General features: G+C 41.5%; 2 protein-coding genes across 2 annotated transcripts in view; both read left to right on the top strand.

The window, feature by feature from the left end:
- The first annotated feature begins 2,667 nt into the window (after positions 1-2,667).
- On the top strand, positions 2,668-10,630 carry LOC105898827 (cilia- and flagella-associated protein 52-like). Its single transcript, XM_031568786.2, has 13 exons — positions 2,668-2,992; positions 3,080-3,216; positions 3,363-3,491; positions 4,307-4,406; positions 4,518-4,634; positions 4,763-4,863; positions 5,122-5,292; positions 5,956-6,104; positions 6,415-6,560; positions 6,860-7,011; positions 7,418-7,520; positions 9,861-9,972; positions 10,284-10,630. The coding sequence occupies exons 1-13, from the start codon at positions 2,810-2,812 to the stop codon at positions 10,460-10,462; spliced, it is 1,779 nt and encodes a 592-aa protein (XP_031424646.1). The 5' UTR covers positions 2,668-2,809; the 3' UTR covers positions 10,463-10,630.
- A 220-nt stretch (positions 10,631-10,850) lies between these two features.
- Positions 10,851-15,771, top strand: part of usp43b (ubiquitin specific peptidase 43b) — a 60,938-nt gene continuing 56,017 nt past the window's right edge. The window contains exon 1 of the mRNA XM_031571530.2: positions 10,851-11,957. Within this exon, the coding sequence (XP_031427390.1) occupies positions 11,331-11,957 (627 nt within the window). The 5' untranslated portion in view covers positions 10,851-11,330. The remainder of the gene's footprint in view (positions 11,958-15,771) is intronic.

The following is a 15,771-nucleotide window of genomic DNA, read 5'->3' as shown; positions in this document are numbered from 1 at the left end:
GTCCTCATTTTGGAAAGCAAATCTGCGAGGGCTCTTCAGCAATGATGATGTGAGAGAGCAGTGAAGGGCTTGTGAGAGATTCATTACAAATGCGGTTCTCATGCATGTGCGTGTTCATCAATAGAAGCTGCATACCAGGGCAACACTTTGCCATGGCAAGGACTAAGGAACTTAAGAAAAAGAAGAAGAAAGGAAAGAAAAAAGAATTCCACATGCTCTTGTGGTCCTCTTGAGAGACCTGAGATGCTGTCTTAGCATGTGAAGGTCTCATAGGAACGCCTGGTACTATGTGAGATAATGAGCAAAAAGTACAAGATCATTTTTGAATAGGGTTTAAAACAAACATGAAGACATTTTTTTATTCTTGGTTCCTGGAGTCTCTCCCTCTTTATGTACCTACCTGCCGATAAATCATATTTTTAAACATCATGCTTTCTAGATGGTGCTTTATGGACCAAACTTTCACAAAACCTGGAGTAAATAGCAGTACATTCCAAAGGATAAGCTACTCAATTGAAAATGTTCCAACAATGTTCACATAATTCAAATTGTTTTTTTTTTTTTTACTTCATGCGCAAATCCCTTACTATGAATCCTGTGGTTGAGGAGAGGAGCCAGCACTAGGTTCAGATATGGTTCTGTAACTGCAGGGTTTATTTAGTTTAATGTGAAGATTAAATGCTTATCCCATTAATGACCCACTGTGCGCCTGCTGAGCCTATCAGGCAGTTCTAAAAGCCCGGTCATCCTGGAGTGTTGCCGGGCACAGCACCGACAACTTGGGTCAAACAGAAAAGATTTCCTGAGTTGTGTCCCTTTTATCCCATCATCTATTTGATTCTTTCACATAAAACGGGTAGGGACAGAGAGAGAGAGAGAGGGGGAAGCTTAGATCAGTCAGCCGTGAGTAAAAGCATCACAGCTGACACAGAGACCTCACACTGAGTTTTTCACTCCCTCCACGGTTGGGGCTGCCTCCAATTTGTAATGTCGCCCCAATGATTAACAATGGACCTGCCATACTGGAGACGGCCCAAGCTATCCATGTGGGGATCAAGTCAAAACAAAGTCTCTGATACCCTTAAAATCTGGATTTGTGGAACTGCTTAGCTGATCACAGCCATTTATTACTCATTATCATTATTTTCTCATCATCATTAGCCTCTTCCAGAGAGCAGTGAATTGAGCGGATGTAAAAGGATATGACTCACAGTGAGGTAAGAGTCACAGAAGTAAGACAGGGGAGTGCTTTTTGTTTGGTAGCCACGGATGACCATTGCTTACTGATGGCTATCATGCAATTGGAATGACTGTCTAACAGACTCACTGCACTGATCGATGGCTCATTTCTTTCTAAACACTGCCCCCCTCAGGATATTCATTCATGGGTGAAGTCTTGGCTATCAGCAAAGATTTCCAGAGCACCCTCTAGTATCAAACAGGCCAACAAAATTACATTAAGTAATATAATGGGCTATTAGATTAAATCATAATCAGGCCAACATTATGTGTATGCTACAAACTATACACAGTAACATTTTATTATCACAAGAAATAATAGTACTTCTTTCCTAAAATTACAACTTCTTCAAGCGGTTCAACAAATCATAAAACAGAAGTGATGCCATGTCAGTGCTAATAATGTGCAACATTTTTCCACCAGGCACACATAAGGACCTCAGTGTTCGGCGAGCCCATCAGTGCTTTTCTACTCAAAGGATCGATTCTTCATCAAGAAGAAGACAACTGCCCAGCTGCATGCAAGACATGAGTTTATGGCGTCCACCCTTCATTTTCCAACCATAACTCAACTGAAGTGCTACCTCGCACAAGCTGGCATGAATAGGCATCACACAGAGTTGGGTGGTCTTGGACGGATGTGACCCTGATTAAGATCCTGGCATGTAAGAGTGACCTCTCACCTTTGCAAATATGTGGTGAGGTCAGAAGGACATAGCATATTATGCAAAATGCAAAAGTAAGTCAGAGGTTGTCTGTCACAAGGATATGGGTGCAGAACATAGTGTAGGGTTTCACAGAAGGCCTATACGCGAGGGCATGATGCAGTCATTGGGCCTTCCTAAACAGGATGAACTTGATTCTATCTCAAGCATCGTTGCTAGGTTACTCCGAAAATCATCTTAGCCTAGCTAGCTATCTGTTTCGTTCAATTGATTTGGAATATCCTGATAAAAACAAATAACGTTATACAGATCAATATAAAGACCTCATTGCCATGGATGGAGATTCAGAAGAAGCTGCACAACTTGAACTTGAAGTTGTTATAGGATTTAATGGTAAAAACACATTGACACCTGCATTTTCGCACTTCCAGTAACATTAACTGTTAGGTGACGCTAACTAGCAAGTTAAGGCAATGGTAAACGGCTGTGTGCCTACTTATGTATTTTAACAGTGGTATGCTAGCTAGACAGCTAGCTGTGGTGATATATCATAAGAAAGAACATTGGTCGATGGTATCGATAGCCGCTTTCTAAAATTGTGTCTGATCATTTCAAAATGGTTTAAAGTTACTGTCGAATAGTTTCCGTTTAATGTTAACATAAGCTTAACGTTAGCTTTAAAGCTAATTTCAGCTTCAACATTAGCTTTCAAGCTGTTGTGTTACATTTGAACAAACCAACGTTTATTGTTTCAGGTTCAACTAAATGCCCGTACTGTATTCATTCAACTAGACAAACAATTGATTTCATATCCTTTGAAATAACGAAATAAATGTTCCATAGAGGAGTAATGGCTTGAACTACTGTTACCTCTGTTCTTTATCCCAGGACACATCGTTTCTGGAATGGTTGCACATCCAGACAGGGAGCATCTCATTTACTGCCTTGGGTGCAATATCATAATAAAAAGCCTACTCACCAATAAGCAGGATATTCTTTACGGCCATACAAACAATGTTTCTTGCGTCACTGTGTCAAAAAGTGGAAGATATCTGGCCTCTGGACAGGTCACTTTCATGGGGTTCAAGGTATGTTGATTAGCTGCGGATATGTTGATAAGCTATTCAATTTGGTTACAGCAAGTTTTGTTGAATCTTACTTCCTCTGTACTCTAGGCAGACGTCATCATCTGGGATTTTTCAAAGAAGGGTATTCATGCTCGTGTTCAGTTGCACAAGGCAAAAGTTGAAGCACTAGCGTTTTCTCCAGGTGAAAAGTACCTATTAACCCTTGGGGGCCAAGATGACAACAAGTAAGTCTACACAGTTTTTTTTTAATAAATGATGAGAGGCTGTGTAACCTGTATTGGTAATATCACTGTTATACTGCTAAGATTCACAAAACAGAAAATAGTATTACAAAGTGAACTGTACACTAATGAAATACATGTAATTGCAGTGTGGTTGTGTGGAATGTGGAGACCAAAGAGGCCATTTGTGGCAGCCCTGCATCGGCCATCAGGTCTGGCCAGTGCCTGACTGTGCAGTTCTGCAATAACACAGATGATGTGTTTGTGTCTGCCGGCAAGTAAGACACCTGTTATGTTGTGAGAAACAGACTGAAATACATGATACACTGAAATCAAGACAATGTTATCTTACCTCATAAAGTAAGATTCAAGGTATAAAGAAGTATGGACGTTTTTTTTTACCTCTTTATTTAAATGGCAATGCATTTTGCAATTGCCAATTCAATGTGCAATTTTGTCATGCAATTAGAAAATGCATTTTGCAATTAGCAATGTGATATGCAAAGTGGCAAGGCAATCCTTAATTCAATTTGAATTACTTATTTTAAAACTTCACTTGAATCCATTCAAAGCAGCGCTGCGATTATGGCGAAAGATTGTTAATACTTGACTTCAATAGCAATCAAATTATCTCCCTCCCTTCCGGGCTCCTGAAGCAACACGTTGGTTGGCTGGAATTGTTTATGGTTCGGCGCGAACCACTATGTTTGTTTCCCATTTACAGCGGCAGGAGGGTATTCGAAGTGAACCAAGTTACTAAATAAAGAAGTGACATCTTAACTGAAGACCCGCCTTGATGAGATGCCTGACGGACTGAATTCTCAGTTTAATTTTGACACCAAATTTCGATGTTTCGCTGTTTATACATTGCCATTAGAATAAAGAGACCAAAATAATACATGGAAATATGATATCCAATTCATTACATGTTCATTCTAATTTTGAATCATAATAATTCAAAGGATCGAGGATTGCAGTGCCACTTTCCATATTGCATTGTCATATGAATGAAGTGGCCAAAAACTTCCATTAGGAAGTCGGTGTCTGTCAATCAGCCTCACCCAACCAAAATTGTCATTTCTTCTTCAATTAGTGGAACTGTTCGAGTTTGGGAACTAGATCTTGCCAACAGAAAAATTCGGGCATCAGAGTGTCAGAGTGGCCAACTGAAGAGGATTGTCAAGTGTGTTGAGGTGGGCTAAACAAGATGACACTGATGTGTGCACAATTTTTTCAGATTCTCAGAATTGCATCTTTTGTCTACAGTAACCATTTGTATCTGTTTTTAATCAATTCACTTCCAGATCAGTCAAGATGATACCTATTTCTACTGTGGCACAACCAGCGGTGACATACTGAAATTTAACCTGAAGACCAGGCTTCTTAACAGCGTTGGTCCTGTGAAACAAAAATTCATCAAAGTGAGACATCTCTCTTTCAAGATTTATATTTGGGTTTCTGATTCTGTCATTCTCATGTATTGACATTTTATATTTGTGAGTAAATGCCCTTACTTTGTGTCATTCATTCATTTTCATTTTTTCTCCAGGGAGTGAATGCTATGAAAGAACTAATAACAGGTGACTTGTTGGTTGGGTCAGGAGATGGCATAATTACCCTGTGCTCTAAGTCCAACTTTAAAACTTTGAAGTAAGTATTAGACCACTGGATCATGACAACCGTCATCCAGACATTAAACTGTAGTAAACTAGGCTATTTGCCATTTTCACTCAGAAATGACCAATCTTTTTTCATATTTGTTGTCAATCACCTGAATCTGTGACACTCATGAGAAAGTAGTCAGAAGTACAGCTTTAGGTGGTAATTGAGCGGGTTAGGTGGTCACTGTATGTGTGAATCAGTGAAGCATTTGAAGCCTCGGACTCAGACAGTGTCCACCTCTTTCAGACGGGTGCAGCTGGAGGGTGGGGTGACCTCCGTCACCCTGCGGGGCGAGGGTCAGCAGTTCTTTGTGGGCACAGAGGCTTCTCAGATGTACCGCTTTAACTACGTGGACTTCAAGGAAGAAGTCATCGCCACCAGTCACAGCAGTGCAGTCGTGGATGCCGCTTTTCCCCAGTGAGTGCTTTTTGTGCTGAATAGGACGTCAGTCTTTGATGTATCCTGTTGTTTTGGTGATACAAAAGGTTACTTGACCTGATGTCCCGTTTGTTGCCTGGAATACAGTGTCTTTGGCCACAAGAGGGTGCTGTAGGACAGAATATGCAGGTGCAGGTGGAACAGGTTTTCAGTGCAAGATGTATTTGGGGACCCTGGGGAGGTAACAAAGGGTGTTTGGGGAGTGTGTGTGTGTGTGTGTTTGTGTGTGTGTGTGTGTGTGTGTGTGTGTGTGTGTGTGTGTGTGTGTGTGTGTGTGTGTGTGTGTGTGTGTGTGTGTGTGTGATCAGACTGAATCATCAGTTGTTGTCACATACATTAAGCAGCAGATGTTCTGTCATTGTTGTGGTTGCAGTGGCAAATGGTGAAATTCAGTTGATCTCAGCCTAAATGTATACCTCACTCCCATATGCATTGACCTGCATGCAGTGGTGCAGCAGTATGCCATATTTACTGCTCAGAACAATTTGCTGACTAAGAACAAAGTGTTTGCAGCTAAATTCAATACGATAATATGCAATGTTTTGTGCTATTGCGGACGTGATACCCGTAAGAACATGCAAAGCTTAAGCAGTCCTTAAAGTGGTATGACTTATTGTGAGCTGAACTGTTTCCTTCTCTTAGTGGTTCCTCTGAGCTCTTTGCCACCTGCTCAGGGAGCGACATCAGAGTGTGGCACACTGAATTGTCCAAGGAGATGCTGCGGATCTCTGTTCCCAACATGACTTGCAATGCCATCAGTTTCACAACAGATGGCACAAGCATTATCAGTGGTAGGGTCCCTATCTCGCAGGCTTTCCAGTAGTCTCTGTTGTCCTGGAGTGGTGTCTCTCACCTTTGACAGACTAGTGCAATGGTCAGCAGCTCCTACGTACATATTATTGCCAGTATTATGAATATGAAGAATATGAATATGAGATTATTTGTTGGTTAGAATGTCACTTAATTTCTAGATTGAGTCCTTATGCAAATGCCTCAGGGAAAGCTCTATTGTGTAACATTATCTGCCAAGTAAGCAAATAGTCACATGAACTCACATGGTGGAATCGCTGGCAACTCACATGGTGGAATATGTCCCTCCAGCCTGGAATGATGGGAAGATTCGAGGCTTCACACCTGAAACAGGGAAGCTGAAGTTAATGGTGAATAACGCCCACAGCATGGGGGTAACTGCCATTGCTATCACCAAGGACAGTAGCAGGATCGTCAGTGGGGGTGGCGAGGGGCAGGTGAGGCTGTTTGTGTCCTGTTTGTGTCCAACTTCATTGAAAATGTGATGACATTGTGTTCATGCATCTATTTTGCTTTGAAATACTACTAAACGCTCTGACCCTAGTTGTGAGGTTATGCCTAACTCCTACCGTGTCTGAATACCAGTACCTCATTGCTGTTGTGTTTGGACTGTCTTTGATCCTTGATATTTTGTTTTATTGTCATAGCCCCTCACAATGATGCGATAATGTAGATAGCATAATGTAATGCACCACATAGCCTAAACTGATTAATGGATTTGTGGTTTTGAGAGAAGGTTCGGGTGTGGAAAATCCTGACAGACTCACACACACTACTGGAGATCATGAAGGAGCATACCGCTTCAGTCAACTGCATTAAGATCAAGAGCAATGACAAGGAGTGTGTCACGGCGAGCTCAGATGGTGCCTGTATCATCTGGGATCTAGTGTGAGTGAAATGGCGACTTTGCGCATTACTGACCGACTGATGTCTTTTGAAGCCACAACATTGATGTTATTAGTCTGATGTTATCTGTTAATTAGTAATTTTTTTCCAGTGTGGTTTCAGCTATGTTCAGTTACTTGTGTAACAAGACTTATGACAGGTGTAAAAAAAAGAGCTTGATAACCTGGACAGATTTGTTTTTTAGCGCAATTAATCTAAAAATGCTTTCATTGAGGCTGTCTGATAGATTAAAGCAATTTTCTAGTTCTTGGACCTATAATCTTGGTGCTGGTGTCACTCACATCTAGTTGAATTGTTGAGGTAATGGTAATGGGCTCAGTACATACTCTATGCTGATTGTGTCTCATAATTTTACATAAGTTCTGACATTGGCATACTATCCCTGCAGACGTTTTGTCAGAAATCAGATGGTGTTGGCCAACACTTTGTTCAAAACTGTTTGCTACCATCCTGACGAGTATCAGATCATCACCAGTGGCACAGACAGAAAGGTAAATTACTATCATTTGTATGTAAATGTGCCCTCCTCAAAAGCTCATCCTGTTTATGGGTATGCATCTTCAAAGTAAACATCTATAATAACAATATAGTTTAATTAAATTATCTATATCCTTTAGACAGTAGTAATAGTAGCACTGATGAAAACATCACAAAAGCAGTCAAACAAACAACAGAGTAAAACGGGCCAACCAGGTTCAGGTTTCTTGCTGGTGCTTCATCTTAAAGTCCCACACAAAGCCCAGGAAATGCGGAGAAAAACCTGAAACAACTCAAGTGTCTGCTTCTGCTCACTGTTTTTCCCTATAAGAAGAGCAAAATCTCTGTAAAGAATGACCTTGGCCTCTTTGGCCTCTGGTTTGAGCCAAACCGTTGTGCTTTTATTACGCTTATGTAGATGAGAAAGCTACTGTGGCAGTAGGCACCATGCAAACATTACAGTCATTCAAACTAAAGATGTGGCTCGAGGATGGCAAGCATACCAGCATTGACAATAAAAATGCTATTTCCTACATATTTTGTGTTCCTAATTACCAAGATAGCAGCACAGTGAGAAGCGGGATCTGTGTTTTAAAACTAAAGTTAGGTTCTTTCTAAAAATAACTTCAAATAACAATTGCAATAGGAGGCCAGCCTCAGAAGGAGACAGTTGCCGACCCAAGAGACAATCACGGGCACATTCAGAGGCACAAACATGTTCTTAAGCACGGCATTTTGTTTGGTTTGACAGACACATCCAGCTTTAATTTGCATATGGAGAACTCATTATGAGAAACTGAAGACAGCAGTTTGCAGTCCAGAAATAAGTTCTCTGTTGCTGTTACATGCTGACGCACACTATATATCCCCTTATGTTAAAGTAACATAATGCAACAATTTTACCTTAAAATAACAGCTTCAAAATCATTTTGGTGGTGAACTGACTTGTAGTACGGAGAACAGCATCTGTGCCACTGCCACGGCACGCCTGGTGCGCCTAGTATGCACTATGTAACTTTGAGGTATAGGGCGTGAGGCCTCTCGCGAGAACTACGTAATGCTTCATGGCACCACCTCATACAACAACAACTAAACCCATGTGCATGTTGCATGTGCAACTAAACCTATATACAGTAAGAGGAAGTCTGTATGGACATCATGGTAGAGGCGACAAAGAAGCTGAGAAAGATGTTGTCGGAGGATAGGAAGAGAAAAAGAGAGATTAACCAGGCCACCTTGAAAACCTAACTCGGCTATCTTGAAATAAATGACACTGTCCAATGTATATTAAGCATGTTGCTGACATCATTTTATTAGATTACACATACTCCACAACGCTTTTTGTATGTGGGCTGACAACGCAAGCAGTATTTCAGCAAAATTAAAATGTGTCATTCTTTTTTTAATTTTATTTTTGGCTATGTTAGCGTTCATCTCCCATATCACAATAAATAAAACTATGCAAAGTCATATATGTGGACAATTTTGTGATATCCCTCTACCTTGTCAGTCTACATGCTTCTTTGACTTCTGCTGTTGTCTTTGCCGGTTCCATATCCTTCAGCTGTGTCTTTGAGTTTAGGAGTGCTACAACTCATGCTTTACTTTTAGGAATGACAGATTAGAAGAGATGCTGAAGTTACATATGTAGCAGGAGAGACTGTTGTGTGGGCTAGCCTTTCAATGAATGGCGTATTAATCTGACTTAATAACCCACACACTCACAAATTTAAATGCTGGCTAGCATTAGTTCTTTGCCCCATAGACTAAGCTTTCTAACATTGGCTGTTAAACTTGGACGTTTCTTGCCTGGTATGCAGCCTAGGCAAATGTTCCACTATTTTAAGAATTAACACTTTCAAACATGCAAGAAGTAAGAGCATCATCCCACAGTTTTTCATTTTTTTTCATTTTCTCTTCTGCTCTCGACTCTGGTTGCTTTTCCACCTTTGCCTTTGTCTTCCGTAAATTTTTGCCTATAGCCTTCATATTGTCACTATGAGGGCTTGTCTGGTACAATCAAAACAAACCACAGGGAGATAAAGGGGCACCACAATTCCTAATATTATTATGTCAGTGAAATATAGAGTGTATAACCTATATCGGTTTAATGGTGGAGTCGTCTGAAAGGTAGATAGTAAATTATTATTATCTATTTGAATTTATTTTTATGCATTTATTTTTTGGTGCCCCTTGGTGCACTTCCTGTTGAGCAGTAAAACATAGAAGAGGCCTTGTAGTAGATTATACTGGGTCGACTACTATACTATACTTATACGGAAACATGTCATTTTATATTTGTTGGTGATGTATGTATTTGTGGGTTACATGCTGTGTGGAATGTCTCTTGATAGATTGCTTATTGGGAGGTATATGATGGGTCTGCCATCCGGATGTTGGAAGGAGCTCTCTCCGGTGCCATCAATGGCATGCACATCACCCTGGATGGAAAGCATTTTGTGACAGGTATGGTGAATGTGTTCTCTTTTCATATTCATTGACTCTGCACATGTTCAAAATAGACACACAAAGTAGATTTGACATGCAGACCTGATGATGTTTCAAATTCTTAAAGGAGTGGAAAACCCCACTGTTGCATTATCCTTATTTTACTTAGAGGCATTTTTTAGTACAAACCCCAGGCAGGCCCCTGTGAGCTTGGAGGCTTCAGTAACCTTGGATTACTTTCTTTAAAAGTAACACTTTTCCAACTCTGTCTGCCATGCCTATAGGTAGAGAAATAGTGATGAGGTGTTATAATGTCATCCTGCATACAGGGGGAGGTGACAAGCTGGTGAAGTTGTGGGGATATGACAATGGAGACATGACGCATGTGGGTATCGGACACAGTGGCTGCATCACCAGTGTTAAAATCTGCTCCAACAACAAGTACATTATCAGCACCAGTTCAGATGGAGGAGTGCTGAGGTGGAGGTACCCTCAACCTGCTCACTGAGTACTGGTCTTAAACTGAGTTCAAAAGGGGACTCATGAACAGAAGAAGTATGGCTGGTCTTACCAGTTTACTCACTTGTCATTTGAAATATTATTATTATATTTTCGTACCAAACATTGGAGAACTGTTCTTGAGACACTTCTGTTTTTTTTCCTCTAATCTCTATAAATGGTTTGACTTTTGTTCATTTATTTTCTGTAGACTTGATTCATTACAGCCTAAATTGCTGTCACCTGTGAGTACATTTAATCAGTTGAAATTTGAGCAATGAGACAATCTCACATATTACACAACAGCAGAGGGCTCAGTGTGCAACTGTTAAACACTTCCAACTACTGTAACAATTGTAGCCAAACATATGACGTTGTACTCTTGAAAATATTCTCGCTTCAATAGACCGAGAAAATCAAAGCATTTAATTTTGTGTGATATAGTGCGTAACCAATTTAGTGCCTTTAAATGGTTAACTGTTAAATTGAGTGGGGGGATGTTTTCGTGCTTGGCCTGAGGTGAAATGTAGCTAGGTGAAGCCTACTGCCAGTTCAGCGCGCTTTACAAAAACCTCCAACTGCGAGCGTGATCAGCGGGAGGATCACTACGTGCAAACACTGGGCGCGGCGTCCCTCTCGCGCGCAGAGAATGACAGCTCCAGCGAGTCTGAACTGTCGGAATGCTCGAGACGTGGAAATGTTCATGGCTGTTTTCCCCCGTGCCTTGGCACCGTTTGTCCGTGCCATCATAGTTAAACCTCTGCCCGTGCTGTCCCGCTTTTTGGCTGAAAGACCTTAACTGCAGACAGGTGGAGAAGCTTTCCCCAGAACTGCCTCAGATTTTCTCTCTGTGAGTAGTGAAGGCTCTTCGGATAGTAATGGATACGAGAGAGACCAAAGCAAAAGACGAATCAATGAAAACCAAGACCGCGAAGAACAAAGAGAAGAAACAAACTGCAGCAAAGTTGTTTCGAAAGAAATCTTTCAAGTCAGTGGGAAGTCTTATGAATAAAATTCTGAAAACTTTGGGCACATGGGCTCATGTCGGGGACGCTGAACCGGGGGATGGAGAAGATGATGACGGGGGATTTCGGGACGGTACACCTTGCACGCTCAGTGCGAACTCAGGATATATGAAAGAGGACATCCAGGTCGCGTCCGAGCGATTGACGAAAAAAAGTTTCACGGTTTCATCCCGTAACTCCCTCAAAGAAAGATTGTCCTTGTCTTACGGGGACAAAACTCCAGGTGTCCTTGGTTTGAAAAACCACGGAAACACTTGCTTCATGAATGCAGTTGTACAGTGTTTAAGTAATACCGATTTACTGGCGGAATACCTTTGCCTTGAACGGTACAAATTGGATTTCAGTGAAAGGAGAATCAATGGAATTGTAAAGACTGAAGACGTGCAGTCTGCCCAGGGAGAGGTGACCGAGCAGTTGGCGTCTCTTGTTAGGGCGCTATGGACTCTGGAATACACTCCTCAGTTATCCGTGGAATTTAAGGTAAGCTAAGTTACGTATATGGCAGCACTCTAAAGCATTTGAATTGAGCCAGTAACAATAGCCTCGATGTCTAAATGACACACATTGGATACATAAAACTGGCCAATATGTAAGGATATGTAAATAGACGCGAGGTTACAGGATTAAAATTCCGGAAGAGTCCAGTGGGTTTCTCACAGAAGAACCCCTTAGGTCTGGAAAGGCTGTTGTGAAGAGTAGGATGTGGTTTTGTATTCACTGCACTTTTTCCTCAAGGTCAAAGTGCGCGGGGTTCCGTTGTTGGTGTGACAACAACTGCGCGCTACTGCTGCACTACTAAAGAACCATGCTTACATAAAATCAACCTGGGTTGAACCGTGGTCGCTGCATTGGTATGCATTATTAGACATGAACCAGGACAGCCCTATGGGTTCATAACGTCAGTTCTACTGAAATTTGAAAAGTTGTTAAGGTTCCACCCATTAGCTGGATCTTACAAATATTGTTATCCTCTAATCATTAAACAAAATTCTGTGCCATCAAATGATTCAGCAAAAGTTCTGAGTTTCTTGAGTGCTTATAGACAACACTAGACAAATGTAAACATGCTGTTGGGGGGGTTAAAAAGCACTCATGCTGAACCAGACAAGTGGACTTTGGACAAACATTTAATGCCTTTCATCACAGAGGGCACCACATATCATACATCAGATAATTTGTAAAATATTGTTGAACTGCCAGTATTGTCTGCATTTTAGTGTAAGGGTCCATCATATATCCTTTAAATAATATCTGTTTCAGTCCAAATCTGTTGAATAATCGGGTCATTTTTGATAGGGAAGTGTTTTCACCCAAAACTGAGGCTCTTATCGACAGAGCTGTTTATGCAGCTTATCAGCAGGACTCAACACAAAGTCCTCCCCTCTGGGACAGAGGGCCCATTGAGTCTGCTGCTCCCTGAATGCTGATGCTGCAGGTGGCCAGCAGCGGTGCGCCACAGAGCCCAGGGGCACAGGGTCACCAGGTGTCTGGGCAGAAGCGCTGAGCTGACAGTCTGTGCTGAGCAGGACAACATCACAAAGCACTCTAAGAACTATAAGCTTCAGCAATAGGATGCCGCTCACTTTGTTAAGCCAAAAAAGAGTGACGTCTCACGTAGCTTGGGAATACAAATCTGTCTCATATTTCGCTGTCTCAAGGCTTTTATGGTCTTATCATGATTGTGATTTCAGCCGTGACTAGAGGATAAAAGACCATTGGTATTTAGGGGGCCACACAAAAGGCCACTGGGAGTAATTTGTTTAGGAACATTTCACAGCAGTAATCAGCGGTGATATACATGTTAATGTGCATTAATGCTGGTGGGGATCTTATTTATTCATGCATCACAGGTATTGTAAGTTGACTGGGTGCAGAAAGATTCAGCCAAGTAGGGGGAAAAACCCATTACAATAAGGATCCCTGTGAAATGTGTGGACAGACGATCACTTGATCATGGTTGTTGAAATCAAGGCTTTTCTTTTCTCCCTTGATAGTGACTGATTACTGGTCTGATTGGCCAGGGTCTCGGCATGTATCTCCTGGGTCTAGAGAGTAATGAACAACAGTGTTCTGAACCCCGAAATCCAGACATAAAGTAAAATAGGCTCTTCGCATCCCCCAGTCTGGATGATGTGTATAGAGACAGATTACATACTCCTTGGGCCTACAGAAAACAATATTTGTGGAGCATGTGACAGTATCAGCTCCACCACCCCCACCCCAAACCCTCCAGCTCTCCCACACTGCCCACATATTCTGAGGAGCAGAGAGAATGAATCACCCTGCTCCGATGCCTGAGGCGCTAAACTCTGGATTGTAGCTAAGCTTCATATCTCAAGGTAAGAGCAGAGAAGGGAGGATGATGTGGGCAAAGGGGGAGAAATTCCACGTTATGTTATTCCCGGAAATGGTAATCACTCTAGAAGAAGTGTAGGTCCAAGGCTTATGTTTGCATGAGAACACCTTGCATTGTTGCTCTGCTTATTCTCCTGTACAGTGTACAGTGATAGACTTAAGGAGTTGGCGCTTCAAAAAGCCATTTAGAGCATCAGATTAATTGATTGGGTGGCCATGATTAGAGGGGATGTTTTGATGCATGTTGCCATTATGGCTAAACACAGTGGTAGGTGACACACTTGGTCATTTAGATGAATTGCAGTCATCCTGGGGCAGTTATTCAGTTTTTTTTTTCGAAGCCATGACTTCCCACAACCAAATACTACAGGTTGTCAGTGTTACAGTAGGGCATACGGGAACCATTGACAAGATGTTAGTACTTTACTGTTTTTTAACAAGATACGTTTACTGTGACGGTGACCTTCTGTTTGTTTGAAAGTGTACGGTGCATATGGTGGTGTAAAGTTGGATCACAGTCCCAGTCTTCTCAGACAATAATTCACATACAGTATCTCATCACTCCATGATGTGAGCATTGTGTCTTAATATGACTTAGTAATATAGACTTAAGTTACATTTGACTAGACTTGATGAAATACTTTAAGTTTCCCTTGAGCTGGGGAAGTCTTCCTGTTCAACACAAAGCCCCTCTGTTGTGTCTGGTTCGGGAGGTCTTGTGATGTGCTGCCATGTTGAGTTAATGTCCAGGCCATCTAAAATGGGATCTTCAAGCACTCCGAGCAACTGCTATAGCCCTGTAAATTATCTGTTGTCACAAAGAGTTTTGTGTGGTAGACCTAATGATTCCCTTGAACCTGACTGCAGATTCCACCCATAAACAGTCTAGGACTGTAGACCTATAATTTGATCAAGAACTCTGAGAGTAATATACGTTTTATGAAGTCAGTAATTATCTAGTGCAGAGCAAGTCTCATCAGGCTTAAGACGTGACACGGGGGGCAGGACCTTGAAGAAATGGAAATGTCCCCGGCTAAAACTAATTTGACCTGTTTTTGTGTTTCTTCAGAGATCTCTGAAACGCAAAACAGAAGGGGGTTGAGAAAGTTCAAGAGAATCTTGTGCATTTGTGCTTTGTTATAGTGGTCTGAGAGGACCAAAAGCCCTTTAAACTTAACATTAAATTCTACAACCTTGAGAAGTTTCCTTTGGTGTGAAACACATTCAGTTGGATTAGTGGTTGTGGGTCTAATGTCAGAAGGTTCGTTTTCCTCACATCTTTGGTTAGCTAAGGTTTAGCTTCATGCTTGTCTTTAAAAAGCGATATTAGCATCTAGCAACTATGTAGAGAAGTATAATGGATGTGGACTACTCAAGCGCAAAATAATACTGAATAAAAATGCCTTCATTGCAATTGTGAAATGTCTTGGTGGTAAGCAGTTGACAGGATATAGTAGTTAACTGGATTAGGGTGATACTCTTCTTGACCGCCCTCAGAGTCCAAGTTAATTATCGACCTGTGTGCATTTCTGCGTGTGTGTATGACGGCTTCATGCAGGCACACCACAACCAGAGTTAAGGAATGTGTCAATATTTGGGATTGTGGTAACTGGGAGATAAAACGCCTACACACCCACACTTCTGTCTGTCCACTCTGGACCAAAACATTCCCCCTGATCAATATACATCTGCAACTCTGCATAGCGTGAAAGCTTGTCCATTGGACGTGGATGTGGATCTTTTGCAGTCATTCACTATGTTGGAGGTTTACAAACAGAAATGCGATTAAGATTCTGAACATTTGTGAGATTCTGTCCATTTGCTGTGTTGCAGTGATCATTTCTGTCAGTAAACCTTGTTTAATGACGAGTCGTTTGATCCACACGTCAAATTGCAAGCTGGCTGCTTTTATTTAGCCGTAATAATTGTATCTTTGTAA

Source organism: Clupea harengus, chromosome 1, assembly GCF_900700415.2.
Source record: "Clupea harengus chromosome 1, Ch_v2.0.2, whole genome shotgun sequence".
NCBI classification, from domain to species: domain Eukaryota; kingdom Metazoa; phylum Chordata; class Actinopteri; order Clupeiformes; family Clupeidae; genus Clupea; species Clupea harengus.
Note: the sequence above shows the minus strand (reverse complement) of the source record. Positions and strands in the feature narration are given on the sequence as shown.